The sequence below is a fragment of the Helicoverpa armigera genome, chromosome 8 (assembly GCF_030705265.1).
Source record: "Helicoverpa armigera isolate CAAS_96S chromosome 8, ASM3070526v1, whole genome shotgun sequence".
Taxonomy (NCBI): Eukaryota; Metazoa; Arthropoda; class Insecta; order Lepidoptera; family Noctuidae; genus Helicoverpa; species Helicoverpa armigera.
The window spans coordinates 9387487-9401061 of record NC_087127.1 but is presented as its reverse complement, the minus strand read 5'-3'; the positions used below and the strand labels follow the sequence as shown (position 1 = coordinate 9401061).

The 13575-nt window shown below is 35.5% G+C and overlaps 1 protein-coding gene across 6 annotated transcripts in view; it reads left to right on the top strand.

Annotated features, from left to right (window-relative positions):
• LOC110372205 (putative polypeptide N-acetylgalactosaminyltransferase 9) overlaps positions 1-10599 on the top strand; it is a 163935-nt gene extending 153336 nt beyond the window's left edge. For 4 of the 6 annotated variants that reach the window (XM_049838344.2, XM_049838345.2, XM_049838346.2 and 1 more), the window contains 9 exons: positions 213-257; positions 878-1070; positions 1570-1739; positions 1854-2018; positions 2092-2555; positions 2648-2830; positions 3001-3108; positions 4915-5043; positions 7187-10599. In XM_049838344.2, the coding sequence (XP_049694301.1) occupies positions 213-257; positions 878-1070; positions 1570-1739; positions 1854-2018; positions 2092-2555; positions 2648-2830; positions 3001-3108; positions 4915-5043; positions 7187-7351 (1622 nt within the window). In that variant the 3' untranslated portion in view covers positions 7352-10599. Of the gene's footprint in view, positions 1-212; positions 258-877; positions 1071-1569; positions 1740-1853; positions 2019-2091; positions 2556-2647; positions 2831-3000; positions 3109-3711; positions 3817-4914; positions 5044-7186 lie in introns of all 6 variants that reach the window. The other 2 variants (XM_021328778.3, XM_049838347.2) reach the window with 2 other exon arrangements.
• Positions 10600-13575: the final 2976 nt, after the last annotated feature.

Sequence of the window (13575 nt, the reverse complement as noted above, 5' to 3'; positions counted from 1 at the left end):
TTGCGCAGTCTATCAAGGTCACTACCTATGTCGGCCCTCCAATAGGTAGCCATTTTAGGGAAAAAATATGACCTACCTATCTTTTCAAGGTCGGTTCGTAAGTTAGTATAGTCTACACCCCTCACGTTATTTATTGATCTGCATGTTAGAGTTTGTTAGTAGCTTCCTGTATTTCGACATTTTGCATGATAATGTGCGTTTGTCCGTCACAGCACCAACGCGGGTCGATTGGATGGGTCGGCTTGCGGGAAATGAAGGTAATTTTTAAAGGCCTTTGTTTGTTAGTATTTGCCATGGAGTAGTGGGTGAATGGAGTGTGCGTAAGGCTTGGAACTTCAAATTGAAGACACCTTACAAACTCTTGATAAATTGCTGCGGCTATATTGATGTTTAACAAAAAATAAGTCTTATGATTACTCCATTTGTTTAGTACTCTATGGTTCGTACCCTTAATTGTAGATTATCTGTTCGTTAGTGTAATATATTTCTTTCTATGGTCGGGGATGTAGTGTAATTAATTTCGCCTATAAAACAGATTGTATGCCTTAAATCTATTGGTGGAGGACAGTTGTAGCTAACAGCTGTAATACTAATTTACACTGCCATTACACATATTAACCGCAGATGCTCCATAATTAATTACCATACTGTAATTTATCATTTACCTAACCAGTTATGAATTTGAACCATTATGAATTTAATATCATTACTTTGACCACTAAATTCATTTTTGAATTCATTTTTCCGACGCATTACTTCAGCTCTACTCATTCAACTTTCTAAATGATTGGATTCAATGAAAATGAGTGAATTAATAATATTGGGATATAATTGCTGCTTGAAAAGGGCGTTAGTTTTAATAGTTAACATCCCGTAGGGTTAGGCGTGATCGCTGCTCCTGGCTCGGACAACGCTCCCGGAGAACTTGGCAAACCAGTCGTTCTACCGAAGAATATAAGCGATGACACGAAGCAAGCCGTCTCAGAGGGATGGAAGAAGAACGCCTTCAACCAATACGTTAGCGACCTGATATCGATTAGGAGAAAGCTGCCGGACCCCAGGGACGAGTGGTAAGGAAATGATATGAAATCCACGTAACATGTTGTATGAGCTACGACTTACGAAGACCCAGAGGATTCAGGGATTTCCGTGAATCCTACCCTCTCTTATCGCATTTATCTGAATCAACGACTCGCTTTGTACTGGATAAAGTACAATATACACAGTCTAGCGACCAAGAATTTTTCTACGCAACACCGGATCGGTTATATTGTGAAAAATAGTACATTTTGTATTTGTAATAAAATTTCCAACGAGAGGCAGGAAATAATAACTTGGAATAAAGATAAGAATTTTATTTAACGTTTCAACGTTACAGATACTTTTATCGTTTGGTTGATGATATCTTTAGTTAATTTAATGATCTTACTCTTATCTAGATCAATGAGGTAATTTTGAACCATTTCTGTAACGTTATCCGAATTCAGAAAAATAAGTATGCTTTTTATGTCTATGAGCTGTTATGCAGATTGGGTGTTTAAAATTCTAAGTAAATACTTATTTGACCAGGTGCAAAGTGCCAGGCAGGTACCTAAAAGACCTACCGCAGACGTCCGTCGTGATTTGTTTCCACAACGAAGCGTGGTCGGTGCTACTTAGGACCGTTCACTCGGTGCTGGATCGATCGCCAGCGCACTTGATCAAGGAAATCATTCTGGTTGATGACTTTTCTGATATGCGTAAGTAGAGTAAATTTTCGCACAACAAAAAGTCTTTTTTGACTGACGTTGTGTGTATTAAAATTAAAGCAATCAATAATGAAACAAAAATTTACAAGTCATGTATTTTTACAGCTCACCTAATGCAGCAGCTAGATGACTACATGTCATCATTACCAAAAGTTAGGATAGTCAGAGCCACACGACGAGAGGGCCTCATCAGAGCGCGTCTACTTGGAGCCCGATACGTCACTGCACCCGTTCTTACCTATCTCGACAGCCATTGCGAGTGCACTGAAGGTAAAATAATATAATTACAGTAAAACCAATCCCTCTTAACGAGCAGTCGTTAACCTCAACTATTTCATTGCAGGATGGCTCGAACCATTACTAGATAGAATTGCACGTAGCAAGAGTACGGTCGTGTGCCCCGTAATTGACGTCATCGACGACAATACCCTCGAGTATCATTATAGAGACTCATCTTCAGTCAATGTTGGTGGTTTCGACTGGAATCTCCAGTTCAATTGGCACCCTGTTCCTGCGAAGGAGCGAGCGAGACACCAACATACTGCGGAGCCTGTCTGGTCTCCGACTATGGCTGGTGGTCTATTTGCTATAGACAAGGAATTCTTTGAACGACTGGGGACTTACGATAGCGGTTTCGACATTTGGGGCGGTGAAAATCTAGAGCTGTCATTCAAAACATGGATGTGCGGTGGAACTCTAGAAATAGTTCCGTGTTCGCACGTCGGTCACATATTCAGGAAACGTTCACCGTACAAGTGGCGGACCGGTGTCAATGTACTCAAGAGAAATTCTGTGCGATTAGCTGAGGTGAGGATTTTGTAACATTATACATCTTAACCACTTTACGCTTTCCTTTCCTTCCTTTTAGATTTAAACTGAAATCTTCCGTTTCGTTTTAGGTGTGGTTGGACGATTATGCGAAGTACTACTATCAGCGAGTTGGTAACGATAAAGGTGATTTCGGGGACATTACCGGCCGTAAAGCTTTAAGAGAAAAGTTAGGTTGCAAATCATTCGAGTGGTATTTGAAGAACATTTACCCCGAACTGTTTATTCCTGGAGAATCCGTTGCTCACGGCGAGGTACGTTTTGATTGCACACTTCAGTTACTATATCTAAATAATTACGAAATATCATGTTTTGAAATTCAAGCATCGTAATCAGGAAGATTATGTTTTTTATGAGCTATTTGTTCTGCATAATAACGAGTGCAAATTAATGAAAATGTTCTTCGAAATTATTACTTATACAGATCCGAAATGTCGCCTTCAAAAAGATATGTTTGGACTCTCCGACGCGCAAGTCAGATCATCATAAGCCAGTCGGACTATACCCGTGTCACCGGCAGGGAGGAAATCAGGTCTTCTGTCGAATTCAATTTGACCGATTGCGGCAGTACCACTTTGCAGGAGTTCTTGTTCAAATTTTTAAATGTTTGTTTCGGTTCCGTTCAATTTTCCATTTTATTGCACTCTTTTATGCACGTTGGACAGCACGGTTGTTTTTGTCTTGTTGCACCCATAGTCACTTTTTTGCATTTGTTTTTGTGGCCTCAACTGATAGTTCCGAAACGGAGCCTTCTTACACATCTGCCTTGATGGTGTGACTGTCGCTGAGAATGAAAGAGAAGAAAACCTGCCAACGGTCAAAGTGCACAAGTGCCACGGTACTGGTGGCAATCAGGTACTCCTCCGCGCCAAGGAGTGTATTTGGGTTGGACTATATTGGGATGATAGGGGCTTTCATAATACCTACTTTGATATTTGAACCTCATGAGGAATGATTGTGTTGACAATTCTATAACAGTTATGTTTTTCATCTTCATTATCACAACACTCCAATGTCATCATTCGTTTTAGTTTTGTTTCTTTTTTGTTGTTGTAATAACCATTGTTCTGAATGATGACGTTGGATCAGCACGCTTGCTTTTGGCACGCCTTTTATAACTTATGGATGGCATCAGATCGCGAACCCTGGGTCGGAAATGTGCCTCGACTCGGCAGCCGGCCCCGAAGATATGAAGAAACCTGTCAACGTTTGGCCATGCCACGGGGAATACGGAAATCAGGTTTGTCGAAGGCCGCCAAATTATTCACACCTACTGCTTTTGCTTTATTTTGTAGTTGGTGTTGGTGCTCATCTTCATGTTGGTAAGTGGTTGTTCTAGCAGCTTTAAAATCAAACCTAATAACACAATAATGCATTGTACGGTTACTACTAATCGCCAAAGCGTTTGCGTGTCACGAATTTCATGCTCCATATGGCACGCATATGTTTTGCATATTTCCATTCATATTTTTTGCTGTACTAATGCGATAAAATTTGCAACGGATTATGTTAATATTTTTTTAGTATGTAACACAGTAGATGTCGTAAGTAAATTTTTAATTTACCAAAGTGATCCAACTGTGTTTGAATTTGAGCCTGCATTTACCCTTTACGATCTTTTGAGGGGTGAAATGGAGTTGTAGATTAGAAAACGGATTTTAAAGTATGTTTACTCTTCCAATTTTGGTACTGCCGCGAGGTAAATTATAACTTTTAACGCCAGTTTGCACAGATGATTGTTCACTTAAGAAATAAACGATTCCGGGTTTATGTACCTAATTTGGTTGTTCAAATGTTCATCTTTTGTGTGACATTATCATTAGTGTTAACTGGTTATCTAGTACATAAGTTTTTTTATATCCCTAACGCCTTTTATTTATAACTCATGTTTAACTGACCCTGTTTATTTTTTAATGATTGTAAACTTTTGTTTTTATGTTTTCTGTTTTATGATACTTTGTGGTTTTGGGTTATTGGGCTATCGGGTGCCATATCCAGTAATTTTAATTTTAAATATTGTATTATATGGACACTAATTACTTAATTAAAGCTTGGTCCCAAATAACAGACTATATTATATTTATCCATAGGTTTATTATAAATATGTTTTTAACCGACACCATAAGAAGATGGTTATCAATTCGGTTGTTCATATACATATTTTGGATTATTCATTTGATTAACAATATTGGAATTGATTGGTTTTTATTTTATATATTTATTTAAAAAAAGACTTGTTCAAAAACATTATAAATTTTGAAGTTATATGTGTACAAATATGGAACAATTTTACAATTAACAAGGCCCTTTAATAATAAGTTGTTAATGCATATTTCAGTACTGGATGTACTCGAAGAACGGCGAGATTCGACGTGACGAGACGTGCCTGGACTACTCTGGACACGATGTGGTGTTGTACCCCTGTCACGGAGCCAAGGGCAACCAGCTGTGGCTCTATGACGCCCATGTAAGTTCTTAGGGTCTTAGGCATCTATAGAAATGAGTAGAATCTTCTAGAGACAGTTGAGCAAATACATCCTCTATACATGGCAGAAATATAACGAACAAGTGCAGTCAGTTTTTTTTTAAGTGACTGAAAAATAATAATACATAATATAATAATAATGTGTCACCATTTCATTAAAGTTGTCTCAAAAGGGCTTCAGCGTGTTGACTTTGGCCCCACGTTTGCCTCCCAAAAATCCGGGACTCTATAGTCCCGAGGACCGGAAGAGACATACATTTATAATAATAAAGTTTATTGATCCACAGTTACATAAACAAATCACTTCTTAATGTAAATAAGGTAGATTAAAACTACTTTACAAGAGGTATTTCTATCAGGTCTGTGTCCCCAAACTGGTGGTGCCTGTATATTGGGTACCTAATTTCTAATGACCTTGAGGTTCTTATGCGTGTACAATTGAGAATATATAAAACTAAATTAAGATATATAAAATGAGATCAGAAACTATATCACAAATCCCATTTTCCTGCATATAAATAGTTCACTCTCTGGACAATTAGAATTAAATTAGGTAAATGAGTTAAAAACTAAAAACATAAGTTGCTTTTTCGTGCAATAAAATTGTTTTGTCTCTCTGGACAATTAAGTTATTTTTTTTTTAAAGAATAACAAAAGAGGATTTTAGACAATAGATAGAATTTTTTTTTTGTAGTGCATGTCTGTAGGTTTCGAGAATTTTTTGTGAGGGTTGAGTGTGGGTTGGTGCTTATGTGTTTTGTGTATGATGGTTGGGGTCATGTGTGTTTTGTGTGTGATGGTTGGAGCTTATGTGTGTTTTGTGTGTGATGGTTAAATGATAAAAAGATAAAGATAATTTATTTTGTTAAAACATGGGTATATGTTTACAAACCAGAAGAATTGTTAAACATGAGGTGTTGAGATTAGGTATTAGGTACTTGGAGCCTATGTGTGTTTTGTGTGTGCTGGTTGGTGCTTATGTGTGTAACGGTTGGTGCTCATTTGTGTTTTGTGTATGATGGTTGGTGTTCATGTGTGTTTTGTGTGTGATGGTTGGTGCTTGTGTGTTTTGTGTGTGATGGTTGGTGTTCATGTGTGTTTTGTGTATGATGGTTGGGGTTTATGTGTCTTTTGTGTGTGATGGTTGGAGCTTATGTATGTTTGTGTTTTGTGTGTGGGTGGTGTTTATGTAAGTCTTTGTGGGGGTATGTGTGTATTCTTTTCAGTGTTGACGGAGCAGTGAGAATATTCTCGGTTTCTTCGTATGTGTTTCTGTGCTCTTTGTATGTTCTTCGTACGAAAGTTCATTTGTGCAGCGGGTTATATACGGCTGACGTTGGTGAATATTGTGGTGTGTTGTATGTAGGGCGTCTTCTGGCAAGGAGGGAGATGGTACGTGGTACTGTAACTTGGAAAGTTATTTTAGATGTAGCGTATGGTAATCGGGTCTTTTGTAAGTTGTTTGAACGTGTGTAGGTATGTATTTAGAATAAAAAGTTGATGGACGCGGAGTATGCCAAATTCATTGAATAAAGTGTATGTGGGATACAAGAATGGCTTCTTGAGGAGCACCTTGATGACCGCCCTTTAGTCTCTCACAAGGTCCATCAGAGTAAAAGATGACAAGAGAAATTAAAAGAGGATTATAAGATTAAAGCTGCAATTTGGTTTCAGTACTTTACAAGTCATGAAATTAAAACTAATTATACAAAATAACAGCTTTCATCCATTTTAATTGGCCAATTTTATTGTTTTACAAATGTTTCTTGAGAATTTTAATTGAATAAGACTAATCTTAGACAAGTTGTCGTGAGAAATAATTTACTTTGTAAGATTTTGGCAGAATTAATTTGCAGAGTTGGGTAACGAACAAGCCAGTACCTGCTGCTAAATATAGAAGTATTAAGTCAGCGAAATTATTGCGAGTGTTTCCGTATAAATTATCTTCCCTTTCCTTATGAAATACGGGAACTGTCAGATGAGACTTAGACTACGTTAGCGCTTTACAAAGCCGGCTACAGTTTTGAGCTAGATTTGCACTACTAAGCTAGTCACAAACTGAGCCACTTCGCATTCAAAACAGTAGAGAAACCGTATTCAATAAGTTCCTTATTATTTGTTGCAGACGAAGTTACTGAAGCATGGTTCAAGTGAAAAATGCATGGCAATATCAAGGAGTAAAGACAAAATAGTCATGGAGACGTGTAACGAGTCTGAGGCCAGACAAATGTGGAATATGGAGAACTTTAACGCTGAGAGATTAGCCCCCGAGCTGGTAATGGCAGAGTAGCCGGAGGCGTACCTTGAAGTGCTGTTCATTTAAAACGGCAATGACAATATAACTAATATTGTGACTGTGACTTAGTGTTAATTTAAATGGTTCACTTGTTGTCTGATGCAATGAATGCTTGTAGTTAAACGTGTATTTTATTGTATAGTGGGATACTACGAGCTGTTTATCGGTAGACGATAAGGCTTCATGTAAACAGGCTTGTTGTACATTTTCTATTGCTGATAAAATATGAACCCCGTCGAACTTGGCCTACTGACGACTGATGTGTTTGATTTTAGTTTCGCTTGAATGCCATTTGTTTAGTTCCTACAGATTCTGTGCGAAATGTTCGGGACAAGAGAATTTGTGGACGGTTAAATTTTTGCGTTTGTCTACAACTGTTTTATCGTTGGTGCTTGCCTATGTTTGTTTTATCGCGAGACACCTTTATTTATTATTTCTAAAATTGTTATTAATCTTGCTGTTGTTGAGAACCGACATTTTATTTATGTTTAAAATTTTATTTTCTTTATGCAACTGTTATACTTACTATTTAATGGGAAACTTATCTAAATTATACATATCTTTATATATAAAAACGTTTTATCGATATTTTCAACTAGGATGAATGTTTATTGCCGTCTTTTTATAAATTTAAAAGTGTTTTATGTAAAAATAATGTTGTAATAGTATTCTTTATCGAGTATTAACTAACTGGTTAGATTTTAGTATACACTTGAACTGTACATATCTTTGATATCAGTATGCTTCAATATATTTATTACTATTACTTAAATTACAAAATGGAAAGAAAGAAAGAAAGAAAGAAAGAAAGAAAAACCATTTATTTTGGACGACCTAAGGAATAAGTCAGTGACTGAAATATGGAATGAAAGTCAGAAAGAACCCTTTTATGAACGCCTATACGTCATATATCAGACCTAATGCTGGCACTTAGCGTATTTGTTGAAATATTGGCTATGATTAGCCATTACAAAATGTGCTTTATGGCTATAGCAATAACGTTTATTCTTCATCAAGTGAATATATCAAATATTCACACGAATGCCAAGTTAAGTGCTACCATGACGTTTCATGATATTTACATATTCACATAAAATTCTAATGATATAATTATGTCTCCTCCATGAAATATGAAAATCATTGCATTAGCACATCAATTATGACGTAAACGTAATATGTGTTATTTTACAAAAGAAGATAAACACATTTTTGAGAAGTGCTAAAGAAAATTTTGTTTTATTTTTTTATACACCTATCAAAATTCTGTTTTTTTTTTTTTTGTAATGTCACCAATTTTTTTTAATTCAAGGTCAACAATGATACATAAAGGGTGTTTTCAAATATATCAAAATTTATCTTAAGTTGTTCGTGAATTACATAATTGTGATTTATCTAAAAATACATTTCAATAGTCGTATTGACTTACGTCGTAGATTGTATAAATTTTAGTGAAATTGTAAAATAATAAATGATAGATTTCTAAAAGTATGTTATTCAATAAGAAAATATTTTTGTACTCATAAGTTACTGAGCGAATTTATTTTTTAGTCACAATGTACTGTTTTCAGTTTTTCGAAGGTGACCGATTAATTTTTGAAGTTTTTCGTAAAATAATAGAAAATTTAATTTGAATGAGATCACATAGATTTTTATGGAACTTTTATAAGTAAAAGTACATTGACATTATTATTAAGCTAATATTCAAGATAACTTTTTTAAAATCTAAACATTCCTGGCGCATTTTATTAACTGCAAAAATTACTTTACTGTGTCTTTATTACAAAATATAACATTCCTCTTTGTGATCGAACACAAAAATATAATTAATATACCCTTAAATATTCCCTAACAGTTTAAAGAAATTATTAGGTAGTGTATTATTAATTTAGACCTTCTATTATTAACTCCACATTTTAGACTATGAGCCAGTATTTTTTATTTTTCTTCTAGAGCATAAAATTCATAGACATGACACGATACTGCCAGATTAGTCTTCCTAGGTGTTTGTGCTTAATTTAGTCACTTTCCTCTGTCTAATCATTTCATATTAACATACGCCGTTACGAAGCCTTACAATGATCCTGTTTAGGTGTGAGAAAGGGATTGTATATATATCTTGTATAGCTTTGTCTTTCTGTAACACGAACGCCCGAGTACACGGACAACAAAAACTTCCCGTTTTTCTTAAAACGACTGTTAACTTTGATAATTGAACGAGAAATTTCATGGTAAACAGTTTTTTTTTAAAGAAAATTTACGTTTTTGTTGTCGGTGCACTTGGGCTTTAGTTTCGATCTCTGTAAGGACTCATAACGGCCCCAGCATAGGACTACGTAAATATTTGACTGAATATAATTTGTGAATATCGTCGATCGTGTAGAAATAAAATTATTTCCGATATATATCGGAGATCATTTTATTTATAGCTAGCTTTTACGACTAAAATAGGAACGATGAGAAATTAAATTAGACTTTATTAACAATTGTTTGTTAATCTGCAATTGATGCTGTCAATGTGTTATTATAATATTTCAATTAGAGAATTGATTTTAATTGTAAACTTTTGTTTAATTCTACATTTAATTTATTATCACGTGATATCACACGGTAACTTTTAATTCTGTATAGAATTTCGTTAGCTATGAAAACTGTCACAATTATTTAAGACTATTTTAGAAAATAATTTGACATTAAAATGTTTAATATTTTTTGAGGAAGAGATTGTTTTAGTTGAAGTTTTATTCCGTGATTTGAATGTAAATAGCTTCTTATAGTTGAGGAGTATCTAAACGCGGTTATTTTTATTGTGAGAGGTGTGAAGTTAATTTTATTTTTCAAATTAGTGTAGCGATATTTTATGATGTATGTACATTTATTGAACTTAGTGTACCTTATTTTAGTAGTTTTCTTTATTGATTTTGCTTCTCAATGTAAAAAGCAAAAAGGGAATTTATTTCTATGGAGCAAAAGAAAAATGCGCTATTAACTTCACACCCTGTATGTAAAAATAAAACCGTGCATTCACAATTGTATAGTTAGTAAATTATTAGAAATATAACTAAATAGATTATGTAATAAGATGTTTTAATGTGCCTTATAACTTTACATAATTATTGAATGTTGAAATTTCTGTATATAATGCGGTGTCTCCAAATGTAATTATACTAGGTATGTACTATAGCGTAACATTTAGATGGCGATTACATAGTATTTGTAAAATAAAGCATTATGTTGGATTTGTATTCTGTGGTTTTATTTCAGTGTTATAGATCTGAAAATCTCCACGAACTGTAAGAATATTCGAATAAAATTAATATCCGAAGACTGGTCTAATTTACTAAATAGATGCTCGTTGTTTGCTCTATTTGCTTATGCAGAAAAAAACCCACTACTGTAATGAACTACACATATAGCAACGACTCTCGCAATAAGCAGTACTAATTATTAAAAAAAAACAATTCAATGAAATACACACTGACACATAGATAGCACAAAAATAAGAAGAAACTACAATGCTATTCCGGACAAGAATCGACAAAGTAAAAGGCAATATTATATTGTTATCTACTAATGAGCTCACAACTATACAAGCAGTAGGTAAGAGCTGTATATCTGTTGCTTTGATAGTCTTTACATATAGTGCATGAACGACATATAACTGGAAAAATGCTTAAAAACAAATGAAGCTATACCACTTATCACAACAAGTGTTCTATGAGCTCAGCCAAAGCCAGTCTTGAGTCAATACTTTGCCACACCATTACGCCATGGGGACAACCAATTAGTATAAAACAACTACTCTAAAAGCCACAAAAAACACCTGGCCTAACGACCTGTCACTCTAAAAACGTCAGTACCGAATGCAGACCAGAACATTTTACAGCAATATTCTTGCCCCAAGCTATGTCCGATGGCTTACAACCAAATCCGGCTGTTACAATTTTTATATCACTTTTTGTTTCAACTGTACCCATGGAGTAAGGAAAGATGAGCGGAGATTCCATAAGGCAGGTAGGTCAGACGCCTTCTTCTAGGACCTAGGTCAAATATGAACGGTGCGCTTGACCAAAACGATTATTAGTTATGAGTGTTCTAACGAAGGGTTTGGGTTCTTTGAAACATCTGTTCTTCGTCCCCCACACACGCGCATTTTGGCGCATTACTTTTAAGAATATCAGTCAGAAGCTAGTAAGTCTGACACCAGTCTAACCAAGGGGTATTGGGTTGCCCGGGTAACTGAGTTGAGGAGGTCAGATAGACAGTCGCTTCATGTAAAGCTCTGGTACTCAGCTGAATCCCGATAGACTGGAAGCTGACCCCAACATAGTTGGGAAAAAGGCTCAAAGGATGACTTTTTTACAAGATCCTCCCTTATGGCACCTCCGCTAGTCATTTTGTTTTCCATGACTGTACCCAAGAGATTAGTGTTAGTCTGTCGTTTTGACACCCAACTTGCAGCCGGATTTTTCGCAATTAGTAAGGGACGTGGCCTGAAATTGTTCTGTTTTGCGTTCAAAGGATTCATTATGGCGTACGTTTTGTTACTTTTTTGCTGTTGTTAGTGTGTGGCTTTGTTTTTGTGGACGTTGAGAATTATTAGCTTTGTTGAATGGGGAAGGTAATTTTTTGAGGCAATAATTGCATAAGATCCTCTTTATAATTGAAATGTTTCACAGTTTTCTTTTTATTAAAAACAGAAAATGACCCAAAGTGTTTACTCAAAAATAAATCAACATAGTAAGCTACCCGCTAGTATTACCTACTGCATAAAAAAGGTACACCTCCTTCCATTAAAAAGTCATTTTTATCAAAATTGCCTGCAACAGCGTCCAATATTCCACCTTGTTGGTCCTGCATAACCGAATAAGAATATGACGAAACTACTTCCCTCGGATAAATTGGGTTAGACTTGCTCTTTTTTCAAGTAACATGTTCTAGGGGAAAGGTAATATTGCAACAGTAAAACAGGCTCATTATAAAAAATCTTTTATATGGAACAAAAACAAAATGATGAACACTATGAATAAATAAGGCGTCCCATTTAGAAAACGACATTTATTAGACATCATCATGGTAAATAAGTCCCGATTGTGTAATTTATGTTCAAGTTACCAATTCCAAAATTAGTGGGTATGGCCAAAATATCAATTTTCATGTAAGTGAAAAAAACGTGGGTACATTAGCAGATGAAATAAAAACATCACTCTCACACAATTGCTACCGAGAGGACGGTCGATTTAGCAAACCGATTCGAAAACTTCAATCATTTGTATTGTCGTGTCCCCCAACAAAAAGTGATAATGATGATACGTGTTCTCCATTTGTGGGTCCAAGTTTTAATGTGTGGACCTTGTGGATGACTATGGGAAACGTTTAAAAGGTTTTGTTAGAATGTTCGAGTGGAAAATATTTGTTACCCTGCAAATTGGCGTGGTGTTTCGGCTGACGAATCTGCTGGCGTGCTGGTATCTGCGGATTCGAGTTCCATACAGGAAATTGGGAAGTACAGACTTTTATACATATACATATACGTATTTCTTACTTGGTAGATATAACTGCTGAATTTTTTCTAGGGACACTTCTTTTCAAAGTCAATGGATAAAAGGCTTCTGATAATGCAGATTTGAGTTGTTGCCTAAAATCGGTGTTAAAACATAGTCGTCATGAAATAGGTCCACTAAACCTTTTCTGCATTGCGATTTTCCATACGTAGTTCCATTTCTAGCGTGGTGATGTCTCCATATTGTTTGCATGTAATATTAAGAAAGCAATTCTTACAATTATGAAAATAGCAAGTTCGATATATAAGTGTGACTGGAAAATAACCTGGTAATTTAGCGTCACATCGACTGGTACTGCAAAAAGTGTCGCTTCAATTTCAGGCGAGACATAGAATGAGTAATGACAGAGCAGGCTCACGGGCACCAACGTAATTCACTTTCCTAGTTGACTCATTACGAGGCACGCTCATAAGCCTTTGACGCATCACGTTCCATTTTCAAAACAGGCTCTAATGACGTAAAAATACATCCAAAAATCCTTCTTAGATGTTTATTATAGTGAATATTTTGTGCACAGCCATTTCATACGAAGAAAAAAATCTAAGATAGCTCAGTCTCATGAATAAGTGATAGCTTCGTTCAGTATCACAAAGTCAAAAGCCAGTAATCCTGAGAGAAAGGGGAATCTCTTATTTTTCCTCATATACAGTCATGTGC